Source organism: Astyanax mexicanus, chromosome 1 (genome assembly GCF_023375975.1).
Source record: "Astyanax mexicanus isolate ESR-SI-001 chromosome 1, AstMex3_surface, whole genome shotgun sequence".
Taxonomy (NCBI): domain Eukaryota; kingdom Metazoa; phylum Chordata; class Actinopteri; order Characiformes; family Acestrorhamphidae; genus Astyanax; species Astyanax mexicanus.
Genome location: NC_064408.1, coordinates 120,134,905 through 120,159,616, shown reverse-complemented (window position 1 = coordinate 120,159,616; position 24,712 = coordinate 120,134,905). Strand labels below are relative to the sequence as shown.

At 40.0% G+C, this 24,712-nt stretch overlaps 2 protein-coding genes across 2 annotated transcripts; both read left to right on the top strand.

Moving 5' to 3' along the window:
* The first annotated feature begins 4,951 nt into the window (after positions 1–4,951).
* Positions 4,952–6,128, top strand: LOC125801315 (uncharacterized protein K02A2.6-like). Its single transcript, XM_049477867.1, has one exon. It carries the CDS (start codon positions 4,952–4,954, stop codon positions 5,858–5,860), a length of 909 nt encoding a protein of 302 aa, XP_049333824.1. The 3' UTR covers positions 5,861–6,128.
* A 9,534-nt stretch (positions 6,129–15,662) lies between these two features.
* Positions 15,663–16,479, top strand: LOC111194383 (uncharacterized protein K02A2.6-like). Its single transcript, XM_049477754.1, has one exon. It carries the CDS (start codon positions 15,673–15,675, stop codon positions 16,477–16,479), a length of 807 nt encoding a protein of 268 aa, XP_049333711.1. The 5' UTR covers positions 15,663–15,672.
* Positions 16,480–24,712: the final 8,233 nt, after the last annotated feature.

The window sequence follows — 24,712 nt, the reverse complement described above, 5'->3', positions numbered from 1 at the left end:
GATAATAAAACACAGTGGATCAACACCAGCAGATGACATGTCTCTTTATCCAAACCATCACTGATCATCAGTAAATTTTACATTTCATTTGTAAATCAAGGGATCAGAGTCTGGAGGAAGAGTGGAGAGACACACAGTCCAAACTGCTCGAGATCTAGTGTGAAGTTTCCACCAATCAGTGATGGTTTGGAGAGTCATGTCTGTCATCTGCTGGTGTTGATCCACTGTGTTTTATTATCAAGTCTAAAATCAGTGCAGTTCTGTTTTCCCACAAAATCTTACAGCACTTCATGCTTCCCTCTGCTGCTGACAACTTTTATAGACATGAGGATTTCATTTTCCAGCAGGACTTGGCACACTGCCCACAGTACAAAAAATAGTCTTATATAATGTTGTAATTTTCTGAGATACTAATTTTTGGGTTTTCATTGGCCGTGAGCCATAATAAACAACAATAAAAAAATCTCTCTGTGTGTAACAGATCTATATAATATATGAGTTTCACATTTTGAACTGAATTACTGAAAAAGTGATTTTTCAACTTCGTAATATTTTTTTTTTTTTTGAGATGTACTAGTGTGTGTGTATGTGCGTGCGTGCATAAAAAAAAAACACCACATATGATTTAAACATATGCAAAGCAATATAAATACAGTAAAAGGTAACAAGAATTTTAGGTCATTTTTAGGTAAGTAGGTTATATCCTGAGCCAAGCTACAGAACAAAGTTTAGTTCCAGATTTCTCCTGAATATATATGCAGACAAACCAAGTCTCCCTGAAGCTGCGGGAGTCTCCCACGTTTCGGTAGCGGCTCCCTGATGCCCGCGAGTCACATATAATCTCCCGCAATTCAGAACGAGCGCCCCAAACCCGCACACAGGCCACAGACTTTTTTTCTCTAATCGCGTGTGGGAAGGAGAGAGAGAAAACAGAGAGGGTTCTGATTGGCCTGTTCTCTGCAAAGAGTCTGTGAGACAGCCAATCCGTTTTTAGTGTGGGCGGGCAGTGTTTTCCCCCCTCCCAGACGGGATTTGTTCAGTGAGTGAGAGAAAGCAGATCATGGCGGAGGCAATATTAATAATTATTGTAATATGATTTGAAATGTTTTTGATGTGGTGCAATTTTTTGTGATATTGTAACTGTCAATTTTTTGTCAAATAAAGGCTTTTTTTCCAAAAAAAAAAAAGGAAAGCAGAGGCAGGGCCTTCCAAAAAGAAGAAAAAACTCTTTTCACCTCTGAACACTCTAAATTTAATAAACAAAAAAGGAAAATTAATTAATATGAAAGTAAAGTTTCGTTATCCTTTGGTGTGTGCAAGTTTCTTTTTCTTTCTTTTTGTGGGGGCGTGGATGTACACAAAAAATAAATTTCAGTAAACAAACAATTAGAGATATATAAAATCAGAGTCCCACGTGAAGAACATTAGTCACCATTGTCCTTGGTTTATGCCACTTCTGTTCAGTCAGCACTCAGTCAGAGTGCAGCTGTGTAAACTCATTGGCATTGGCACATTTTTTGTGAAAAACACATATCAAAACACATTTTCGAGAAACACACACTGTACACCCCCCCCCCCACACACACACACACACACACACATTTATATAACATACAGTATGTTTGGCCAAGGGCTAATAAACATTGCTTCATTTGTAAATTTGAAACTAAACAAATTTCCTACTCATATCTTGAGTTTAATTCATTTTCTTTTACATTTTATTAAAAAACTAATAAAAAAAGAGTAGCACTTTTTGAAAGAAATGTAACATAAGAAAGGTAAAGGGCAAATATTAACCATGTAAGCTGTTTATATTGCTTGCAATTTAGGTGAAGCGAGCATGTGTAAAGCATTTTAATGTACAATTGCTTAATTTTGCTGAATTAAATACAAGTAACAAAGTAAACGAGTAACAAAAATATGAACACCACACAAGGGTTAAAGATGAAAACATTACTTTCTAAATATGAACCCGTTTTATACAGAATACATGAGTAGAGTGAGAAGTTCTGAAAAACAAATACCCGTATGGACCATCTTATTACAGTTTATCAGTATGAAATTTGAAAAATTGAAGCCAAAACATTGTTATTCTCACTTTACTCACTGAAACTCATTCACGCTGAACATGTGTGATAGTAACAAAACTCAGAAGGCAATCTAGTTTCTGTGAAACAGTGTACTTGTATAGAGTTTAAACTAATATTTATGATAAAATTTAGTACCAATTATGTACTTACAGTAGCACTTTGCAGTATTAGATTTAAAGCTTTGATATAAATTCACAGAAACCTTATATTAACCTAATATTAATTAATGTAATTTTTAATTACATTTAGAGTGTTCAGAGGTGAAATGAGTTTTATCTTTTCTTCTTTTTGGAAGGCCCTGCCTCTGCTTTCCTTTTTTTTTTTTTTTGGAAAAAAGCTTTTATTTGACAAAAATTGACAGTTACAATATCACAAAAAATTGCATCAAAAACATCAAAAACATTTCATATCATATTACAATAATTATTAATATTGCCTCCGCCATGATCTGCTTTCTCTCACTCACTGAACAAATCCCGTCCGGGAGGGGGGAAAAACACTGCCCGCCCACACTAAAAACGGATTGGCTGTCTCACAGACTCTTTGCAGAGAACAGGCCAATCAGAACCCTCTCTGTTTTCTCTCTTTCCTTCCCACACACGATTAGAGGAAAAAAAAGTGAGCCACTACCGAAATGCGGGAGACTCCCGCAGCTTCAGGGAGACGTGGTTTGTCTGGACACATTACATTAGCAATATCACTACGCTAGCACTAGCTAGTAAACAAACTGTTTAACCAAGGGCTAACATTACACGGCCGAATCTTACCTTCATAATTGTGATGAATTCATCATAAGTGATGAAGCTGGCTGACTCGTAATGCGGAAGAGGGCATGCATACAGCCTATTGGTCTTGCTCTCTCTGGGTGGGTACAGTAGATGGCGCTCTTTCCCCTCATCACTTCTAGGGTGGTGTGGATCAGCACAAGGCTGCGTCTGTGAGCTGATGTATCAGAACCGAGTCTGACATTGTGACGTCGTGACATCACTTCTGGTTTACAGTCGCCAGCTAGCCACGAAATAGCGACAGAAAAAAACTGTAAGAGGCTGCAGAATTATGTATGGGGTAAGAATATGATTGCAAGAAAGATAAAAGCATGTGTCCTCTAGTAGAAACAGGTGATACAATATTATGAGTATGTGGATTTTGAGAAGCAGCACAAGATTGCTAATAACTGAGACCTTTTAAGCTTTTACTTAAAGAGTAAAAAGCTTGAGTTGATACTTTAACTTCTACAGAAGTATTATTTTAAACCCTAGTATCTATAGTGCTTCTACCTACAGAGTAATGAATGGAGATACTTTTTACATACCTTTGTTCACACGCTTGTCTCCAGAATCGTTACTTTTACTTTTATTTTTTAAGTAGTTTTGAAACACCTTTACTTAAAGAGTAAAAATTGAGTTGATACTTTAACTTCTACAGAAGTCTTATTTTAAACCCTAGTATCTATAATATACTTCTTCCTACAGAGTAATTAATGGAGATACTTTCCACACCTTTGTTCACACTATTGTCTCCAGAGTCGTTACTTTTACTTTTATACTTTAAGTAGATTTGAATACAGTACTTTTTAAAAAAAAACATTTTTACTTAAAAAGTAAAAATTCTTTAACTTCTACAGCAGTATTTTAAACCCTAGTATCTATACTATACTTCTACCTACAGAGTAATGAATGAAAATACTTTTACTTTTATACTTTAAGTAGTTTTGAAAGCAGTACTTTTTTACTTAAAGAATAAAAAAGCTTAAGTTGATGCTTCAACTTCTATAGAAGTATTTTAAACCCTAGTATCTAAACTATTATCTAAATGAATGTTATGTAGTTGTTAAACTTATAGCTGTTGTTACATCAGTCATCCTGTAGGTGGCATTAGCAATGTGTTAGTTCATGTGAGTTACCCAGTAAAAGAAACAAGAGTTCGAATGCACCTCTGTATGTGTGTGAGTCACTTTACTGAACAGAGACTTTGCACGCTGTTTTTATACGTTATCTTAATGAAGACATAACATATTTGGCGACGAGGTGTTTGAATTGCTTTTGGACCCAGCAGAGTGTGTAAGTTGGCTCTAGTTTTTGTTTTGAGAGAGTTTTGGGAAGAAAGCAAGTAACATGGCTGCTACCATTGGCCACATTGAGGTTTTTGATGAGAATATGGAGCAATGGACAACCTACATTGAAAGATTTGAGCATTTTGTGGAGGCAAATAGCATTGAGAGTGGAAAGAAAGTGCCTGTTCTACTGAGTGTAATTGGTTGTAAGACATATGGCCTACTTCGTAGCCTTGTCGCACCGGAGAAGCCTGGAGACAAGAGCTTCAACGAAATAAAAACTGTATTACAGCAGCATTTTTCTCCTAAGCCTAAGCCATCGCAGAAAGATTTCGCTTCCACAAACGGAATCAAGAGATGGGTGAGTCCGTTTGTCAGTATGTAGCAGTGCTTAAAAAACTTTCTGAGCATTGTGAGTTTGGGGAACAGTTGGAAGATGCGCTCCGAGACAGATTTGTTTGAGGATTGCAGAGTGAAGCTATGCAAAAACGACTGCTCACAGAGGCTTCGCTCACATTTCAAAAAGCGGTCGAAATAGCTAGACACAGGGGCAGCAGTCTCACTGATGTCAGTAGCCACGTATGAAGCGAAACTGAACCATTTACCCCTACAGCCAACTGACATAGTGTTGAGGACATACACTGGTGAAGCATTGTGTCCACTAGGGGTCGTCAATGTTCAAGTGAAAATGAACAAACAAACTGCTGTGCTTCCTCTGTATGTTGTCCAGGGCGAATATCCACCGTTGTTTGGCAGAGAGTGGTTGCGTCAAATCAAATTGAACTGGAAAAAGATACGGGCAGTTCGAATGGGTACGCTGGATGATGTGTTGCGGAAACATGCTGCAGTGTTCTCTAAAGAGCTAGGAGTGATGAAAGGCATTGAAGCAAACGTGTCACTAAAGCCTGAGCACAAACCAAAGTTTTTCCAGCCGAGAGTGGTCCCATATGCTCTACGCCCAAAGGTTGAAGCTGAATTGACCCGTCTTACTGAAATTGGAGTCCTGTCACCTGTACAATATAGCGAATGGGCAACTCCAATAGTTCCAGTGGTAAAAAAGAATGGAGCAGTGCGCACTTGCTGCGATTTCAAAGTGACAATAAACCCTTTCCTCCAAGTTGAGCAATATCCAATTCCACGTATTGAGGATCTTTTTGCATCCTTGGCAGGAGGACAACGTTTTAGCAAATTGGATCTATCCAATGCCTACCTGCAAATGCAAGTCAACGAGAGCTCGCGAAAACTCCTCACAATCAACACACAGAAAGGTCTCTTCTGTTATAATCGTCTTCCTTTTGGGATTGCCTCGGCTCCAGCCATTTTTCAAAGGGCCATGGACCAGATCTTGCAAGGGCTACCCAACGTACACTGTTATCTGGATGACATATTAGTGACTGGCTGTACTGACACTGAACACCTACAACATCTTGATGCAGTGCTTGGACGTCTGGAGGAGTTTGGCTTGCGATTTGAGAAGGACAAATGTGAATTTTTCAAAGACTCTTTGGAGTACCTGGGTCATATAATTGATTCTGCAGGATTGCACAAATCTCCAGAGAAAATGCGAGCAATTGTCGAAGCACCGGCTCCCATCAGTCTCACCCAGTTGAGATCATTCCTGGGTCTGATAAATTATTATGGGCGCTTCATACCGAATCTTGCAACCATTCTGAATCCTCTGAATGCCCTATTGTGCAAGGAGACACGTTGGCATTAGTCTGTGGAATGTGAATCTGCTTTTAGGTGGGCAAAGGAACAGCTTGTATGTATTGACACATTATGATCCCCAAAACAGCATTCGACTGGCATGTGACGCTTCACCCTATGGTGTAGGGGTAGTAATCTCCCATGTGCTACCTAGTGGAGAGGAGAAGCCAGTAGCATTTGCGTCACGGACTCTTAGCAAAGCAGAACAGAATTACGCACAAATTGAGCGCGAGGCCTTGGCGATCATTTTTGGTGTGCGTAAATTCCACCAATATCTCTATGGGCGAAGGTTTACACTTCTCACAGACCATCGCCCCTTGACCACCATCTTTGGAGCACAGAAAGGCGTGCCTTCCATGGCAGCAGCACGCATGCAAAGGTGGGCTCTACTTTTGTCTGCACACAACTACACAATTGAGTACAAGAAAGCAGCTCATCATGCCAATGCTGATGGCCTCTCAAGATTACCTTTGCAGGTGGAACAGAAAAGACACTGTTGATGTATTCTATCTGAAGCAAATGGAAACATTACCAGTCAGTGCTTCTGAAATCCGTTGCGAAACGCAGGCAGACCCAATCTTATCTGCAGTCTTGACAATGGTCACTCAAGGAACTAGAGGATTGAGCAGTGCCAGTACCAGTGAGTTTTCACCATTCATTTCCAGGCGCAATGAGTTGTCAGTGCAGCAAGGATGCCTAATGTGGGGCATAAGAGTCATTGTTCCAGCTACATTAAGACAAAGGATCCTTGAAGAACTGCACAGTGGCCACCCTGGTGTGGTGAGAATGAAAGCCATAGCTCGAAGCTATGTTTGGTGGCCTGGTCTTGATAGCGACATCGAACAACAAGCAAGGAGCTGTCTATCTTGTCAGTGTAGCCGGGTCGTGTTTGACTGTGTGTGTGTGTGTCCCTCTCTCTCTCTCTCCTAGTAGGCTTGGCCACCCTCTGCGTTGTGAATGCGATGATGGAAACACGGGACACACTCTGCCATACAACGGGAGTTTTATTCTCTCTATTTCCTGTGCATGAGAGTAGCATACAACACAGCATAGAGTGAATTCTGGTCCTTCTCACACACACACACATGCAACTCTCCTCAGCAGTATTTTAGCGCGAACTGAGTACACTTTTTTTTCCTCTACATCAAGTTGATAAAACACACAATAAAATAGACATCATAAAATATTGTATCACAAATATAGAGTACTATGTTATGAAAATAAACATTAAGAATATATCTATAGCTATGAAATAAAATACAATATTATACATTACCATAACACATTACCCCATGCACATATATATAGAGAGACTCCCATAAATTACGTATATTTTTTCTCTTCTGAACATTAATTTCATTATAACAAAACAAATTCCAATAAAAATAAACAGCTGATGCAATTAAACAATTAGCTAAATTAATTAAACAATTAACCAATTAACCTGTGGCAGTACCTGTGCATGAGAGTAGCATACAACACAGCATAGAGTGAATTCTGGTCCTTCTCACACACACACACATGCAACTGTGAGAAGAAAAGCACACCATATTAGCTTAACTGGTAGCAGTATCTCCCTTAACTCCACTAAATCTGCTGTACTTATATAGAAAAACTCTCTACACAAACGAACTACCCACACAACCAGAGATAACTTACTCTTAGTACTAAAACACAAGTAAGAGTACAGATTTAGTGCACTATAAGTGCTTGAACAGTTTTAAAACAGTATTTCATCAGGAGCACAGTAAACACCCACCTCTCCTCAGCAGTATTTTAGAGCGAACTGAGGAGAGAGAAGCCCGCGCTGACACTGAAAACTCGCGCGATTTCAAAATAAAAGTCTGCTCTGCAGTTCAGCTTAAAATCAATATTACAGCTTGAAATCACCCCCAAAAGGAACAAAAATCACAAATACAAAATAAATAATACCCAGAAATACAGAAAAATACTCAAAAGGATAACAAAGATAATTAGAGAAGGATTTTATGTGGAATGAAATAATAAAATATTATTTATATTCTCATCCGCTACATTCACCTCCCCTAGAATTTCACTAAAATCCTGATCAGATGGCTCTAAGAACGTATTTCTTTACTCATCTGAAACTTGTCATAGCTGGCACAGGCCAATGAAAAATCTTATTCTTCAATAATTCAGCTGTATGAGCTACCTGCTAAACAGGTCAAGATTAACCCAAGGTTGATCAGGCCTTAGACCTTTCCTGGAACTATATGATGCCTTGTACATCATATGTGAACCTGGCCCTACTTATGTCTTTGAAACTCAGGATTACAATGAAACTAAATAAACAGTTAGTGCTTAATCCCTACAAAATAAACAGTTTTAGTAAACATTTAAAAGGGACTGAGATTTCTTATTGGCCGTCATAGCAAAACTCTCGACACTAAAAGCTTTTTTTTTTTGAACCATAGATTCGATCAGACGACTGACTCTTTTTACAACCCTACCTGTACGAGATCTGACAATGTTTTGTGTGTCACTGGTATTTGGTGGCATGTTAGTACCAATGTTTATTGGTAAATTAGCAGTATCTGAAATGCCTGTATCTGGTACATCTAATAAATCTGAATCTCGATCAGAAGAATTTGCACAAGTGCTATGTGAGTTACTGCTGTCTATTTCATTCTCTATATGCTCTTGAACACTGGGTTTGTCATTCTCTTGATTCAGATCATCAACTTCTGTTACCATGTCATCAGAGGACATGAGACTCCGTGCATCAGTAGAATCATCAGATATCCAGGGCTCATGTGAGTTGTCATGCCCAGAAGTTTCAAAGGGGTTTAAGGAACAGGACTCATCCTCAGGATGTTCAGTACTGGACTGGTCGTCATCCACTGCTTCGTCGACTGATTTCACAGGCAGAAAGCTGATGTCCAAGACCAGATTGCGATGAACAACTCTACGATTTCCAGCATCATCCACGAGCTTATACACATTAGTCTGAAGATTCCTGTCTTTCACTGTGTAGACTTTTGGATCCCACTTGTCAGCAAGTTTCCGTTTTCCACGTTCTCCCTTGTTTGCGATAAGCACTCTGTCTCCTAGGTTAAGATGCATTCCTTTGACCCTTCTGTTGTAACCTTCAGCCTGCTTCTGTTGCTCTTTGGCAGTGTGCTTCTGTGCGATACTAGCCGCTTCGTGAAGGTACGACATGAGTGACTTTGCATAGCTGTCATGGTCAACGACCACAGGATCATGCAACACTTGCTTGAACATAACATCGACGGGAAGTCTCGGGATGCGGCCAAACATTAGCTGGAACGGGGCATACCCTGTTGTCTCGTGTACTGTCGCATTGTATGCAAATGTTAGAGTCTGGACCTGTTCAGGCCACTTGTGTTTTTCTTGAAGGGGGATTCTCTCAACATGGTACCTAATGTACGGTTGAACCTTTCGGTCCCTCCATTCCCCATGGGATGGTACGTGGTGGTACGGGACTTAGAGACTCCGGACAGTTTCAAAAGTTCAGCTAAAAGAGCACTTTCAAAATTAGCACCCTGGTCTGTATGAATTCGTACTGGGAACCCGTAAACGCAAAATACGTGATCCCACAATTTCTTAGCAACTTGCTTAGCGGTTTGATTGGGACATACAAAAGAATGTGCTAGCTTAGTGAAGTGGTCTGTTACAACGAGTACATCAACTGAACGTTGTTTATGATCTTCAGCACTCCAGAAATCTAAACAGACTAATTCCATAGGAGCAGATGTTTTAATACTCTCTAATGGGGCTCGAGCAGTAGGCTCTGGTGTTTTAGCCAAGATACATCGCTGGCAATGTTTCACATATGCTCTGACATCATGTTCCATCTTAGGCCAGAAAAATCGTTGACGTGCCAGGTGTAACGTCCTGGTTTGTCCCTGATGACCGGCGAGGTCATGTATTCCGTTCAGGGCCTTTTCCCTGAGACCTACAGGCACAATGAACTGCCGTCTTTTCTGTCTGCTAAGGGGATCTTTTGTGACTCTGTAGAGTACACCATCTTGAACTCGCAGTTTTTCCAACTGCTTGAGTAGTACCAAGGCCGTAGCACTCAGGTCCTTCTTTTCTCGCCTTGAAGGCTGTCTCTTCTGGCTGACAAACTGCATGATTTTTAAAATACTGGGATCGGACTCTTGACTACCTCGGAGCTCTTCTAAGGTAAGACCAAAGAACTCATCGTACCCAGAACTTGTGAAGCTTTGGAGAGACTGGATGGCTTGTGATGCTCTTAGCTCCGCTGTCATTTCCCATTGCTCATGTGTATCCAAGCAAGCTTTGATAGTATCACTGTCACATGGAAAATTCGAAGACGTATGCATAGTGAGGAGTCGATGATTCTGTACCTTAAGGTGGAAGGTGTCTCGAATCCCATCTTCACTCACTCCTTCTGCCTCTGCAAGTAAGCGGTTGTAGGGTTCAGAGATGAGCCTGCGACTGACTGTTTCTGTGAAAGGGTCTCTGCTCAGAGCATCAGCTACAGTATTCTTGCTGCCAGGAATGTGTTTCAGATCAAAGGTGTATGGGGCCAGTTTGGACACCCATCGCTGTTCGCAAGCATCTAGTTTGGGCTTGGTCATTATATAAGTCAGGGGATTGTTATCAGTCCACACTGTAAACGTATGACCCTTTAACCAGTGACTAAACTTCTCACAAACACTCCACTTGAGTGCTAGAAACTCGAGTCGGTGAGCTGGATAGCGTTTCTGGGACTTGGTCAATGACTTGCTTGCAAAGGCAATGGGGCGAGCTTTTTCTTCACCAGCTGGTACCTGGGAAAGTACGGCTCCAAGACCGTCCAAAGAAGCATCGATCGACAGAATCAATGGGCGTGAAAAATCTGGATGTGCAAGAACAACACTCTGCAGAAGGCTCTCTTTCAGGTTGGACAGAGCAGTATCACATTCAGGGGTCCAGTCAGTAGGCTGCAATCTGCGAAACGTCCCTGCTTTCAGGTTTGCTTTAGCCTTGCCCCGCCTTTTCTGTCCTGCAGTGAGTGCGAAAAGTGGTTTAGCCATTGCAGAACAATTAGGGATAAAATGTTGGTAATAGAATACCATCCCAAGAAATGACTTGATCCTTTTCACTGAAGGAGTGCATCCGTCTTCCTCCATCAAATCAGCTCTAGACATCTTAGTGATGACATCGACCTTGGCTGGGTCTAACGAAACTCCGTTGGCGTCTATGTAATGGCCAAGAAACCGCACTGAAGCCTGCATCAAATGGCACTTCTTCGGGCTCAGTTTCAGATTGTGTAATCGCAGACGCTGCAACACAACCTCCAGCCTTTTCAGAGATTCCTCCTCACTTGGAGCATACACAAGCAAATCATCAAGGTAGCATAATAAGCTACTAAAGTTGAGGTCACCAAAAATGCTAAGCATCATGCGCATAAATGAAGCTGGACTGTTAGAGAGGCCCTGCGGCATTCTGTTATATTCGTGTAGGCCTAGAGGGGTCGTAAATGCTGTGTACTTTTTGTCTTCTTCAGCCATGGGGATGTTGTAAAAGCCTGACGTCAAGTCCATGGTACTGAAGAAAGCATTCCCTCCGAGCGCTGCTAAACAGTCAGCTTGATGCGGAAGTGGATGCGCATCTTTGATGGTCCTGGCGTTTAACCACCTAAAATCTGTACAAATTCTTAAGCTGCCATCTTTTTTCCATACCAGAACCAAGGGAGAGGCATATTCACTCACAGATTTTCGAATAATCCCTTGTTCTTCCATTTCTGATAGGACTTGGCGTAGCTTCTGATAATGAGCAGGGGGTACACGACGGTAAGGGAGTCGGAAAGGTCGCTCATCCATGAGACGGATTCGGTGAACAAATCCTTTCGCTTCCCCACAGTCCAATGAGTGTTTGGAAAAGACATCATTATACTTCTCAAGCAGCCGGACAAGTCTCTCCTTAGACACCATGTCAGTGGAACAAGAATCGATATCGATATCGGCAAGCCCAACATCTTCCAAACGTCGTTTGAGGTCAGCAGGATTAATGTGTGATGGCTGTTGCCCCAATGAAGTGGCTTCAACATGACTGACTCCTTGAAAAAGGTCAAAGTCCTCCACAGCTATACAAGGCGACACATCTGCCAGTTTGCTATTTCTTTTCAAAGTAACAGGTTGGTCAGAAACATTAGTTACCCTCATGGGGATCCACCCATCACCCCACAGTGGCGTAACAACACGTCCAACCATTATGTGTCGAGGCATGGTCTTAGTAGATGTGGGCTCCACAACAACTGTGCTTCCTGGGGACATAGGAACATCCCTTGGTAGTTTTCCCCAAAGCAGGTATTCTTGCTTTGCCAGAAGAGTAACTGATTGCTGGAGTTTCCCGGTTCCCACCTTTCTTGGTAGCTCATCTCCTCTCCATCTGCATGTGTTTGCCATCAAGTCCAAGAATTGCTCACACTCGACAGAAGACTGCAAACCACCACTGGAAATGAGACGCCAATAGTCGTCGCTGACTTTCATTTGATGCATGAGGAATTTTATGACATTGGTGCCCAGTATGAGTTCATCCTTTTGACCTGGCACAACAAGAACAGGGACCATGCAACTCTGTCCATAGACTTTTAGCTCAACTTCATACATGCACTTCGGCTTGGTCAGTTTACCTCCACATCCAACCAGAACTATCTCATGGGTCAGTGATTTCGGCTCGGACAACGCATTTTCATCCAGCATTCTTGCCTCTGCCTCCTCACTAAGAGTACATGCCATGGATCCTGAGTCAATCATTCCCCGTAATTGGAATCTGTTATTCACGTTAACTGGTGCATAGAACAGCTCATCAAATGGCTCAATTCTCTGTGTATTCTGCACTATGACTTTAGAATCTGCTGATGCTTGGGTGCACGCTGTCATGTAACACTGCTCAAGGTCATCACTTCTGAGGGATTGTTCACTTCTGCTCACACTTTTCCCTCTTGAATGTGAGCTAACTAGTTTAAAGGCTGAGAATCTGGAGAGGAATGTTGAGTAGGTCGATTGGACGTAAAATTTGGGCAGTGTTTCTTGATGTGCCCCTGCTGAAAGCAATTCAAACACAGTCGCTGTCGTCTGCAATGAACAAGAGTGGAATGGTCATCAGATTTACATACTCTACACCGTTGGGCTGATGAATGGGCTAGAGGGAATGACCTGCTTGCAATCTGGTTGTTCTGTGAAAGCGCACGGTCCAAGAGACTCACAAGAGCTTTCATGCAGTTATCGTCGACATGAGGAACAGGCGCAACAGCACTGTCAGTCTGTTCAGAAGTTTCTGCTGGGTGATTGTTGGCAGTTACCACAGCTGGTTCAAGTCTCTCGGCTTGGGCTGCAGCATGTCTCATGTAACTGGGCCGTTTGAGTTTAACTGGTACCTGCTGTCTGACCTCAGACTGATAACGGTCAAGATGTTCTTGTATCTCGCTAGCCGTCCACTTGTCTGGTGCCTTGAACTTGAAAACAGCAGCGAGAGCAGGATCAGGGCAATACTTGACGAACATCATGGCCACTTCATGACACGAGTCCTCGATTCGTCTGCCTAGCCTTCTCAAGCCTTCTTCTGCTGCATCAACAGCCTTATTCAGACGAACCCAGTATTCAAAAGGATTCTCTCCTGGCACTGGTACTGTACCATAAAAATCAGCTAAAGGCATACATGAGTATTTGACTTCACCATAGTGTTGCTTTAACACATCAAAAATAACTTTTGGGTCATCAGCGGGTTTTAGAGTAGGATTACTGCGAAGGGTGATCTTAACTATGTCTTTAGCTCTGCCCATTAATTTAGAAAGGATCTCTGTGCACTGTTCAGCAAGCACTACCCCCCGTTTCCTCAAATAAGTTTCCATGACCTCTTCCCACTCATGTACAGTAAGCCTGTCTGACTCATCACCACGGAAGACTGGGGGCTCTTTTACATCAGACTGTAAAACTAGTCTAACACCTGACAAGTTGATCGAAGGTGGGTCTGTGAGGGACTGGTTTGTTTCTAAACCCCGTACTGTTGCGGTCTTATTTACCTTCTCTTCTTGACTCTCTTTTTGCTGACCTGACATCAGTGTCTGGCCTACCTGATGTGCAATGTGTGTTATAAGATCATGTAAAGCTGGATCGTTCAGATCCGGAATAGCTGAAAGCGACTGACTGGGTACTTGGTCAGTAGATTTGTTGAGCACCCGAGTAGAGCAAAATGCAGGTGAGGGTACCTCTACATGTCCTACTTTTGAAAGTGGTGTGAACTGCACCTCACTAAAAAATCTACCCCTTCCAAACCCAGAATCTGACATGTCTTTGCTTATGGGATAACCTTTGTCTTTCCCCAAATCAAATGTCATCTTGAATACTTCACTTACACAATATCAACACCTATTGCTTGAAATAAATCAAGGATAGAAGAATACAAGCATGGAAAAAAACAACAAAAAAACGTATTATTGTTTTTTTTTTTTTTTTTTTTTTTTTTAGAATTACTTAATTGTCCTTAAGTGTAATGTGTAATGTCTGTAAGAAACCTAGCTGTCACAGTCTTTAAGAAGATGGACGAAGAGCAGCAAGCAAACTCCCGGCGACCACGCAGATGCTGATCCACTGTGCGAAGATCCACTGTAGACTGACCTCAAGCACCAGGATCCGGGTCACGGCACCATTGTAGCCGGGTCGTGTTTGACTGTGTGTGTGTGTGTCCCTCTCTCTCTCTCTCCTAGTAGGCTTGGCCACCCTCTGCGTTGTGAATGCGATGATGGAAACACGGGACACACTCTGCCATACAACGGGAGTTTTATTCTCTCTATTTCCTGTGCATGAGAGTAGCATACAACACAGCATAGAGTGAATTCTGGTCCTTCTCACACACACACACATGCAACTCTCCTCAGCAGTATTTTAGCGCGAACTGAGTACACTTTTTTTTCCTCTACATCAAGTTGATAAAACACACAATAAAATAGACATCATAAAATATTGTATCACAAATATAGAGTACTATGTTATGAAAATAAACATTAAGAATATATCTATAGCTATGAAATAAAATACAATATTATACATTACCATAACACATTACCCCATGCACATATATATAGAGAGACTCCCATAAATTACGTATATTTTTTCTCTTCTGAACATTAATTTCATTATAACAAAACAAATTCCAATAAAAATAAACAGCTGATGCAATTAAACAATTAGCTAAATTAATTAAACAATTAACCAATTAACCTGTGGCAGTACCTGTGCATGAGAGTAGCATACAACACAGCATAGAGTGAATTCTGGTCCTTCTCACACACACACACATGCAACTGTGAGAAGAAAAGCACACCATATTAGCTTAACTGGTAGCAGTATCTCCCTTAACTCCACTAAATCTGCTGTACTTATATAGAAAAACTCTCTACACAAACGAACTACCCACACAACCAGAGATAACTTACTCTTAGTACTAAAACACAAGTAAGAGTACAGATTTAGTGCACTATAAGTGCTTGAACAGTTTTAAAACAGTATTTCATCAGGAGCACAGTAAACACCCACCTCTCCTCAGCAGTATTTTAGAGCGAACTGAGGAGAGAGAAGCCCGCGCTGACACTGAAAACTCGCGCGATTTCAAAATAAAAGTCTGCTCTGCAGTTCAGCTTAAAATCAATATTACAGCTTGAAATCACCCCCAAAAGGAACAAAAATCACAAATACAAAATAAATAATACCCAGAAATACAGAAAAATACTCAAAAGGATAACAAAGATAATTAGAGAAGGATTTTATGTGGAATGAAATAATAAAATATTATTTATATTCTCATCCGCTACATCAGCAGATCCTGAAAATGCCATGCCAAGCCCCTCTCCACCCATGGGTCTGGCCAAGCAAACCATGGGAACGTATACATGTGGATTTTGCAGGACCAACTGAGGGTCACATGTACATGGTTGTGGTTGATGCTCATTCGAAGTGGCCAGAAGTGCAGATTATGGAGTCCACAACCACAGACAGGACTATTCGTGTTTTGCGGAATCTTTTCAGCCGCTATGGAATTCCTGAAGTCCTTGTCAGCGATAATGGACCTCAGTTCACGGCACAGGAATTTGCCACATTCCTAAAAGCTAACCATGTCAAGCACATTCGCTCAGCTCCGTACCATCCAGCCACTAACGGGCAAGCTGAGAGGTTTGTACAAACTTTGAAACAGGCGTTGAAGTCCTCAAAACACTCCTCAACCCCTCTCCAACAGAGATTGGATGCCTTTCTCCTGACCTACCATAACGCACCACACTCAACGACTAAAGAGTCTCCAGCCATGCTTTTTCTGGGCAGACGACTGCGCACTCGTCTGTACGCTGTGAAACCAAGTGTTCAGTCTGCTGTGAGACGCACACCGGAGTCACAGATCCTCCGTAGAGCCTCTCGTTTCAAATTGAGACATTTTGCAGTTGGTGATGTTGTGTTGGCTCGGGATTACAGAGGGGGAGAGAAATGGGCAAAAGGAGTCGTTACAACCCAAAGTGGACCAGTTTCGTACACAGTGGATGTAGGTGCAACAGAATCCTGGCGACGTCATGCTGATCAACTTCTGCCTCACCAGAGACAGATTGCTCCAGGACAATCTGCAGAATCAGACACAGTTGTATCTTGAAGTCTGTCCGCTGGACCTTCAACTGTCCACATGTCTGCTGAGACAAGTTTGTCTACAGCAGCTGAAAACAGCCACCATACGTCCAGAGATATGCCACCTAATGGTCAGAATACACAGGATGCCATTTCTTCAAAAGAGAGAACCAGGCGCTACCCTGTTCGAGTTACTAAACCACCTGACCGCCTGAATCTGTAGAACTTTTACTTTAACTTGTGTTGCATATAGAACAACTGAACAGAAACTGAAAGGAAAAGAACTATGGACTGTATGTAGTTATCCTAGTGGGCCATTTCTGCAAAGGGGCAGAATAATCCCCTGATTTGGCTTGAGGCCAGGGACAGTCTACTCCCGACCTCTAGTTTAGTTCTGTAAATTAATCAAGAAACATTTATGTGTACTTTTTCAGTAAGGTGGGAGGAAATGTTATGTAGTTGTTAAACTTAGAGCTGTTGTTACATCAGTCATCCTGTAGGTGGCATTAGCAATGTCTTAGTTCATGTGAGTTACCCAGTAAAAGAAACAAGAGTTCGAATGCACCTCTGTATGTGTGTGAGTCACTTTACTGAACAGAGACTTTGCACGCTGTTTTTATACATGTTATCTTAATGAAGACATAACAATGAATGAAGATTCTTTTCCACACTTTTGGTCGCACTCTTGTCTCCAGAGTCGTTACTTTTACTTTTATACTTTCAGTAGTTTTGAAACCAGTACTTTTTATCCAGCAGAATGTGCTAGAATGTGCAATAAATACTGATCTTCATAAAATGTTTTTCTTCAGCACTTGAGATAACCGAATACTGCTCCATCTCTCATTTTACAGAGGAAATGGGCAGCTTTGTTGCTGGAGGGCAGGATATCTGCTAAACTCCAGGGGCCTCATGTACTAAAGGTGCGTACGCACAAAAACATTGCGTACGCCATATTTCACGCTCACGGTCTGATGTACTAAATTTGACTTGAACGTGAGAAAGTGCGTTCCCCCACGGCACTTTCGTTTCGGGCGTACGCCTTTTTTTTTGTGCGTATGTATTGTGTTTTTGTCATTTGGCGACACTTAGAGGCGATGCATTGAAATTACAACTATTAAGATATCCTAAGATATATTAAGATATATTTATGCACACATTGTAGTAAGCATTATTGGGTAAAATAAAGTAAATTAATCAGACAGTTTCATTGTCTTACAGAAATAATCGTTTAACGTGTTTCCACTTAGCCTAGATCAGGTTTGCGCTGGAGTTGTTGGAGATGCAGCGTTGGCATTACTGGAAAATACTGCTAATGGCCGAATTCATTGAGCGCGCATTTTCCGTGACCATTATGTTTTTTTGGCCCATGATGATGACTGGCTTATAAGCAGTTTTAGATTTCCAAGAGCATAAGAAAACAAGCTGAGTGCGTGACGTGTGTCTTTTTGGTAGGCAACTCATTTAAAGCATTTAAATGAAAGCATTTATCTTAGAATAATAAAACTTAAAACATGGGTAATTATACGCTATGCGTATATAATATTATTATTATTATTATTATTATTATTAATAATAATAATAATAATAATAATAATAATAATAATAATAATAATAATAATATAACATTATACTCTGCGTAATTGAGGCAGGAGTCGCGGCAAGTGTGATGCTTTCGTGCATTTGCGCTTGATTTCAGGTTGATTGTGATGTACTAAGAGAAAGTACGTGGAATTCTGCCTACGCACAGTTTGATAAATCCGGATTTTTTTGTGCGTACGGAACTTTTCAGGTCTGAGCGTACGGAACATTTTAGTAGGAAGTCCACGCAAGTCTTAGTACATGAGGCCCCAGGACAGCTGAAACAACTCATCAGTTGTGTGGTTTTTTTTTTTTTTTGTGATACTGTGTTTTTAAGCATATCTGAAGTTCCACCCTGTAGAGAAACTAATGTAAACTAATCTGTTCCTCACACACTCCTCCTGATTCCTCAACAACAACTCTGCTGACGAGTTGTTTTTTTATCAGTGTGAATGGTGTGATGTGAGGTCAGATAAATAATAGCCTTTAATAGAACTTCTTCAGCTATGCAGCTCACACAATGAAACATAGCTATCCTCACCCCCTACACTGTTCAACCATAAGAAGCTTGAACTCAAAGCCTCTTTTGGTGTGTTTTTTTGTCTCCGTTTTTGTCAGTTCCTATTTTTCAGGTCTTATAACACAGTAATTATATCAGACAGACACATGCCCTGATCTCTTTTACTCCAGAAGACATACGGCTGCTCAAAAATATAATCATTTAAAATGTAAAAGGAAGCAGAATTGTTATATTTTCCTGGAACTGAGCATGTTTTGGTCAAAATTTTACCATTTTTACCATCATTTTTTTTAACTTGTATTTGAACGTATAGACTTTAAATATATTCACACCTAAGATATATTTCCAAAAATGGTTAGACGAGAGTGTTTATGAGTTAAAAGCATAAAAATATTGATGATTTGAGTTCATTACATGGTTTATTAATTATTACTTTGATAAAATACATGGAGAAACAGTGTCACGTCCTGACCTTGTCTCATGTCTCTCTGTGTGTCCCACGTGACCTGTGCCCCTGTGTTCTGTCTCAGCACTTTTCCACCTGTGTCAATTTGTAGCTCCGCCCCCTAGCCCCAGGTGTTTCCACGTCCCTTGTGTGCTATAAAGCCTTCCTTTGTCTCTTGTCCTTTGTCGGTCTTTGCACCTTCCTCTGTTGTTTTGTTGCTCCTCGTTACTCTTGTTATTCTCCTCGTTCCCTGTGTTTTTGTCTTGTTCATATATTTAGTTTATTTCCTTGTTTATTTCTTAGTTAATTTCTTGTATATATTTCCCTGCCCTGTTTAGTTTGTTTCTGATTATTATCCCTAGTTGGTTTAGTTTATGTTCTTTAGTTTATCTTGTTTGTTTTGGTTTTTGGTTATATGTTTATCTATTTTCAGTTATTTAGTTTATTCCCCAGTTCCGTATATATATCTCCCTGTTTTATGTTTAAGTGTTTACTTGTTTCTCGTTTCTTTGTTTATTTATATTTATTTATTAAATTATTCGTTTCGCCCTTACCTGCACTTGCGTCCGCTTTCCTCGTCTCCCTGGCTGGGTCTCCCGTGACAAACAGCTTTTTTTTTGGCTATAAAAACAACTACAAAATGCATATTTTGAGTGAAAAGGACTTAATGCAATTAATAATTGCAATAAACTTCAACAAGTAAGATAGCACAGTTGTGCAATACTTTACTTTTAATTAAAAAGTTAAGTTTCAGGTTCACAACATTTTGAGTGTCAAATACTTGTGAACTTTCAAATAATTGATGATTTTTTCATCTTAATTCTGTGTTGTTCTGTGTCACTACATTTTGTAATAAACATATATGTGTATATATGTATATATGTATGCATGTGTGTAAGTATATATATATATATATATGTGTGTGTATATATATATATATATATACATATATATATATACATATATAAAAAAATACCGAAAAGGTATAGGCAGAACCCCTAGCTAACTTTCTTAACTTTTTTTTTTAATATATAGAAAATGTTTTTTTAATTTGGCTGTAAGAATGACATATGTAGGAATGTCCACAACATTCCAGATTCTGATAATCTAATTGTAGTGTGTAAGTGGTTCACATGTGGTTATTTTAGATTTTTTGTAAACCTGTCTTAAAATGTAAGGGATACTGAACCTTCGTTGGGCTGGTGGGACGGCTTTAAGCGGACAGAGGAAATTATCCCTTATTTTTAAATCTAAATCTTGACAGGTATGGCAAGGAAAAACTCCCTTTAAGAGGAAGAAACCTTGGAAGGAACCAAGACTCAGTCCGAGGAACCCATCCTACTCGGGTTGACCCGCTCAGTACAAACAAATAACAAACAACAAACAAATAACAGAACAAAACAGTACAGAGAATTAGAAGTAAAGAGTTATAGCTAATGTAACAGGTACTAATTCATTAATAAAAAATGTGATAGGCACAAACTATAGAGCTATGGCTAATACAGAAACAGATACTGAGTGTGTTAATGGTAATCAGTGCAGAGCTGCAGAGCCGGAGAACAACACAGCGGGCAGTGGAGAGCCAGGCTGGGAACATCAGGAACAGGGCATCTCCATACATGTAAAAGAGATAGATAGAGAAAACAGAAAGGAAAGAAAGAGAAACAAAAAGCAGGAGTTAGAAGGGTTGTGTAATAATTCTGATGAGCAGAAGGACAGGGCTGATAAGATAATATGGAGAAAACATGTTACTCCATATTACTTTTACTATTATTTACTTCTATTAAAAAATGATGTGAGCAATGTCTGAATTATACACATATATCACAAAAACAATGCTTAACCCTTGTGTGGTGTTCATATTTTTGTTACTCGTTTACTTTGTTATTTGTATTTAATTCAGCAAATTTAAGCAATTCTACATTAAAATGTTTTACACATGCTCGCTTCACCTAAATTGCAAGCAATATAAACAGCTTACATGGTTAATATTTGCCCTTTACCTTTCTTATGTTACATTTCTTTTAAAAAGTGCTACTCTTTTTTTTATTAGTTTTTTAATAAAATGTAAAAGAAAATGAATTAAACTCAAGATATGAGTAGAAAATTTGTTTAGTTTCAAATTTACAAATGAAGCAATGTTTATTAGCCCTTGGCCAAACATACTGTATGTAATATAAATGTGTGGGTGGGGGGGGGGGGGGGGTGTTTATCGAAAATGTGTTTTGATATATGTTTTTCACAAAAAATGAGCCAATGCCAATGAGTTTGAGTTAGAAAAAATATTTTTTTTAGTATCATTTGATGAAAAATTTAAACGGGTCCCACAGACCCGAACACCACACAAGGGTTAAAATAACAACAAATTTTGTTGTTGTTGTTATTCTTATTATTATTATTATTATTATTATGTATTGACATGCCAATTCTGTTGTATACTTACATTTTATCTTAAAAAAAAAAAAAAAACTCAGTCGTCACGCCCTCGCTATGTTTTCCTGTGTTTTCCCCGTTTCCTAGTGTGTTTCTCCAGTAGTTTCCCGTCACGTATGTCTAATTTGTAGCCCCGCCCCTTCCCCAGGTATTCAGAGTTTCATGTTACTATTTATAGTACCCTTTTGTCTATGTTTATCCGTCGGTCTTTGCACCTTCCCGTGTTGTCTGTCTCGTCACGTTATAGTTTTTCCTCATCTCTTGGTTATTTGTAGTTATACGCTCTTGTTTATTTCTAGTTTGTTGTTTTCACGTTTATTTCCTGTCTGTTTCCTTGTTTATTACCTGTATATATTTACGTATTTATCCCTTGTATATATTCCCTAGCTCTGTTTAGTTATTTTCTGTTTCACGTTACTCCCTGTTTGTTTGTTTATGTACATTTACTTATATTTATTCGTTATTTCCCTGTTTGTTTATTTGTTATTCATTAAAGTCTGTCTTACCCGCTTATAAGTCCGCCTCCCGTCTGCTCTGCTTCACCTTCTGCTCCCATTTTGTTACATCAGTAGAGTTGGGTCCTGTGTTTTTAAATTTCTCTACTGAAAGCAATTTTTACGATGATGTCCATTCATTAAAAATAATGAACTTTTTTTGTATCATAGAGATTTTTATCAGCAGTTAATATAAACCTTACATAACCCAAACCCTCCCAGTCTGTTAGAAGAACAAGACATTATCCAAAACCCGTTTTTATTGCAGTATATTGTTTTTATTGTTGTGATTCACTGCTCTCATCACTGATCTTTCATGTAAAGCCAGTGTTGTGCCGAGTTCAGCACCCCCGCCAGGAACAGCACCCCCTCTCAGGAGAGCGCACCCACGTATTCTTGGAATAAACTTTACTTAGGAAATGGAAATACCCAAGATACTGTTCTAAGCTACGCTGACTCACAAGAAGAGCGATTCACATCAGATATCCGAAGAATATTGAACTGTGAAGAGGAATGATCCAAAATTCCTCCAGACTGTTGATTGGTTGAGGTTTTTGCTGCCAAAGGAGGATCAACCAGTTATTAAATCCAAATATTTGCCTACTTTCCCCCCCCCCCCACTGTGAATGTTAACATGTTTTTTTCAGTAAAACCATGCAAACATTTCATTTTTTTGCATGGTATTAGTTTAATCAGACTGTGTTTATCTATTGTTGTGACTTGAGATGAAGATCAGAACACATTTAATGAACAATTTGTGGAGAAATACCAGCAATCCCAAAGGGTTCACATACTTTTTCTTGCACATTTAACAGTATTTGTATTTGTACTTGCTCTTATATTCCACAACACGGTGGGTTATAACATCCATTGCATAAGCTATAACTGACACACTAATGGTAAGATAGGGTAGTTTGTAAGTGTAACTGTACTAAAAATATTTTTTGCAACAAACTAAGTGCCTATTATTGCTTCGAATTTATTGAGTAGATTCTGTACTATGTTTTTTTGTCTATAATTGGGTAACAGGATGGTGCCGACATCTTGTTGTCTTCAACCAAAGAAGTAAAATAAGTGGGGGAGTTTAATTCAATCTCTGTGGAGTTTTTTGTGGTAGTATATTTGTTTATTTGGGTTAACCCAATTAGTTCAAATTACTCTCTCAACTGTTAATTCTAAAACCACATCTCTCCAGTTCTTGCTGTGAATATGTTTTATAAGTTGTTCTGGCAGAACTGTGGGAACTGAAGGTCTGGAAACGATACATCAGACCTTGAAATAACTCTGAACTTAGGCTGCATATCTCGACTATAAACCAAGAATCCTTCACCTCAGAAAAGCAAACTATGACCTAGCACTCGAAACATACAGCCTACCTTGGCTAAGGAATGAACTAGTGATTCTACTGTAATCTGTTTAAATTTTAACTGTTTAGTGGCAGCACAGAATGTATTTCCTACCATTTTTTCTTGTTAAACAGTAAATACAAAATTAACAGCATTTTTGGAGAGTTTGAACATAACTGCTTCACCTCTTATCATGATTGTCTGTGAAAAAGAACACTTTGAGGATGAACAGAAGGGATAAAGGGTTTAAGATCTTAAGGGCTTACCAGCTTATGGCCCCATTCACACAAGGCTTTAAATGCCTTTTGGGTAATCTAATCACAGATGCAGAAATGCCACACTGCATAAACTAATTTTCTTGGAAATGTAGGTGCTATTTGTTGATGTAACAATGCTAATTGTTGATGGGGGATTGTGGCGCTATTTGTTAATGAGGAGATTGCGACCCAATGTGCTGACTAAGAGATTGCAACACTATTTGGTGATGGGAGGATTGTGGCCCAATTTGCTGAGTGAGAGATCGCAGCACTATTTGGTGATGGGAGGATTGCGGCGCTATTTATGGATGGGGTAGATCATGGCACTATTTGTTGATGAGAGGATTGTGGCACTATTTGTTAATGGGGAGATTGTGCCACTATTTGGTGATGAGGGGATATTGCGATGCTATTTGTTGATGGAGGGGTCGTGGCGCTATTCGGTGATGAGGGCAGATTGCGATGCTATTTGTTGATGGAGGGGTCGTGGCGCTATTCGGTGATGAGGGGAGATTGCGATGCTATTTGTTGATGGAGGGGTCGCGGCACTATTTGATGATGAGTGGAGATTGCGATGCTATTTGTTGATGGAAAGATTGTGGCACTATTTGGTTATGAGGGGAGATTGCCATGCTATTTGTTGATGGAAAGATTGTGGCACTATTTGGTGATGAGTGGAGATTGCCATGCTATTTGTTGATGGAAAGATTGTGGCACTATTTGGTGATGAGGGGAGATTGCGATGCTATTTGTTGATGGAAAGATTGTGGCACTATTTGGTTATGAGGGGAGATTGCAATGTTATTTGTTGATGTAAAAATTGTGGCACTATTTGGTGATGAGCAGAGATTGCAATGTTATTTGTTGATGTAAAAATTGTGGCACTATTTGGTGATGAGTGGAGATTGCGATGCTATTTGTTGATGGAGAGATTGTGCCACTATTCGGTGATGAGAGGAGATTGCGATGCTATTTGTTGATGGAGGGATCGCGGCACTATTTGGTGATGAGTGGAGATTGCGATGCTATTTGTTGATGGAGAGATTGTGCCACTATTCGGTGATGAGAGGAGATTGCGATGCTATTTGTTGATGGAGGGATTGCGGCACTATTTGGTGATGAGGGGAGATTGCGATGCTATTTGTTGATGGAGGGATTGTGCCACTATTCGGTGATGAGAGGAGATTG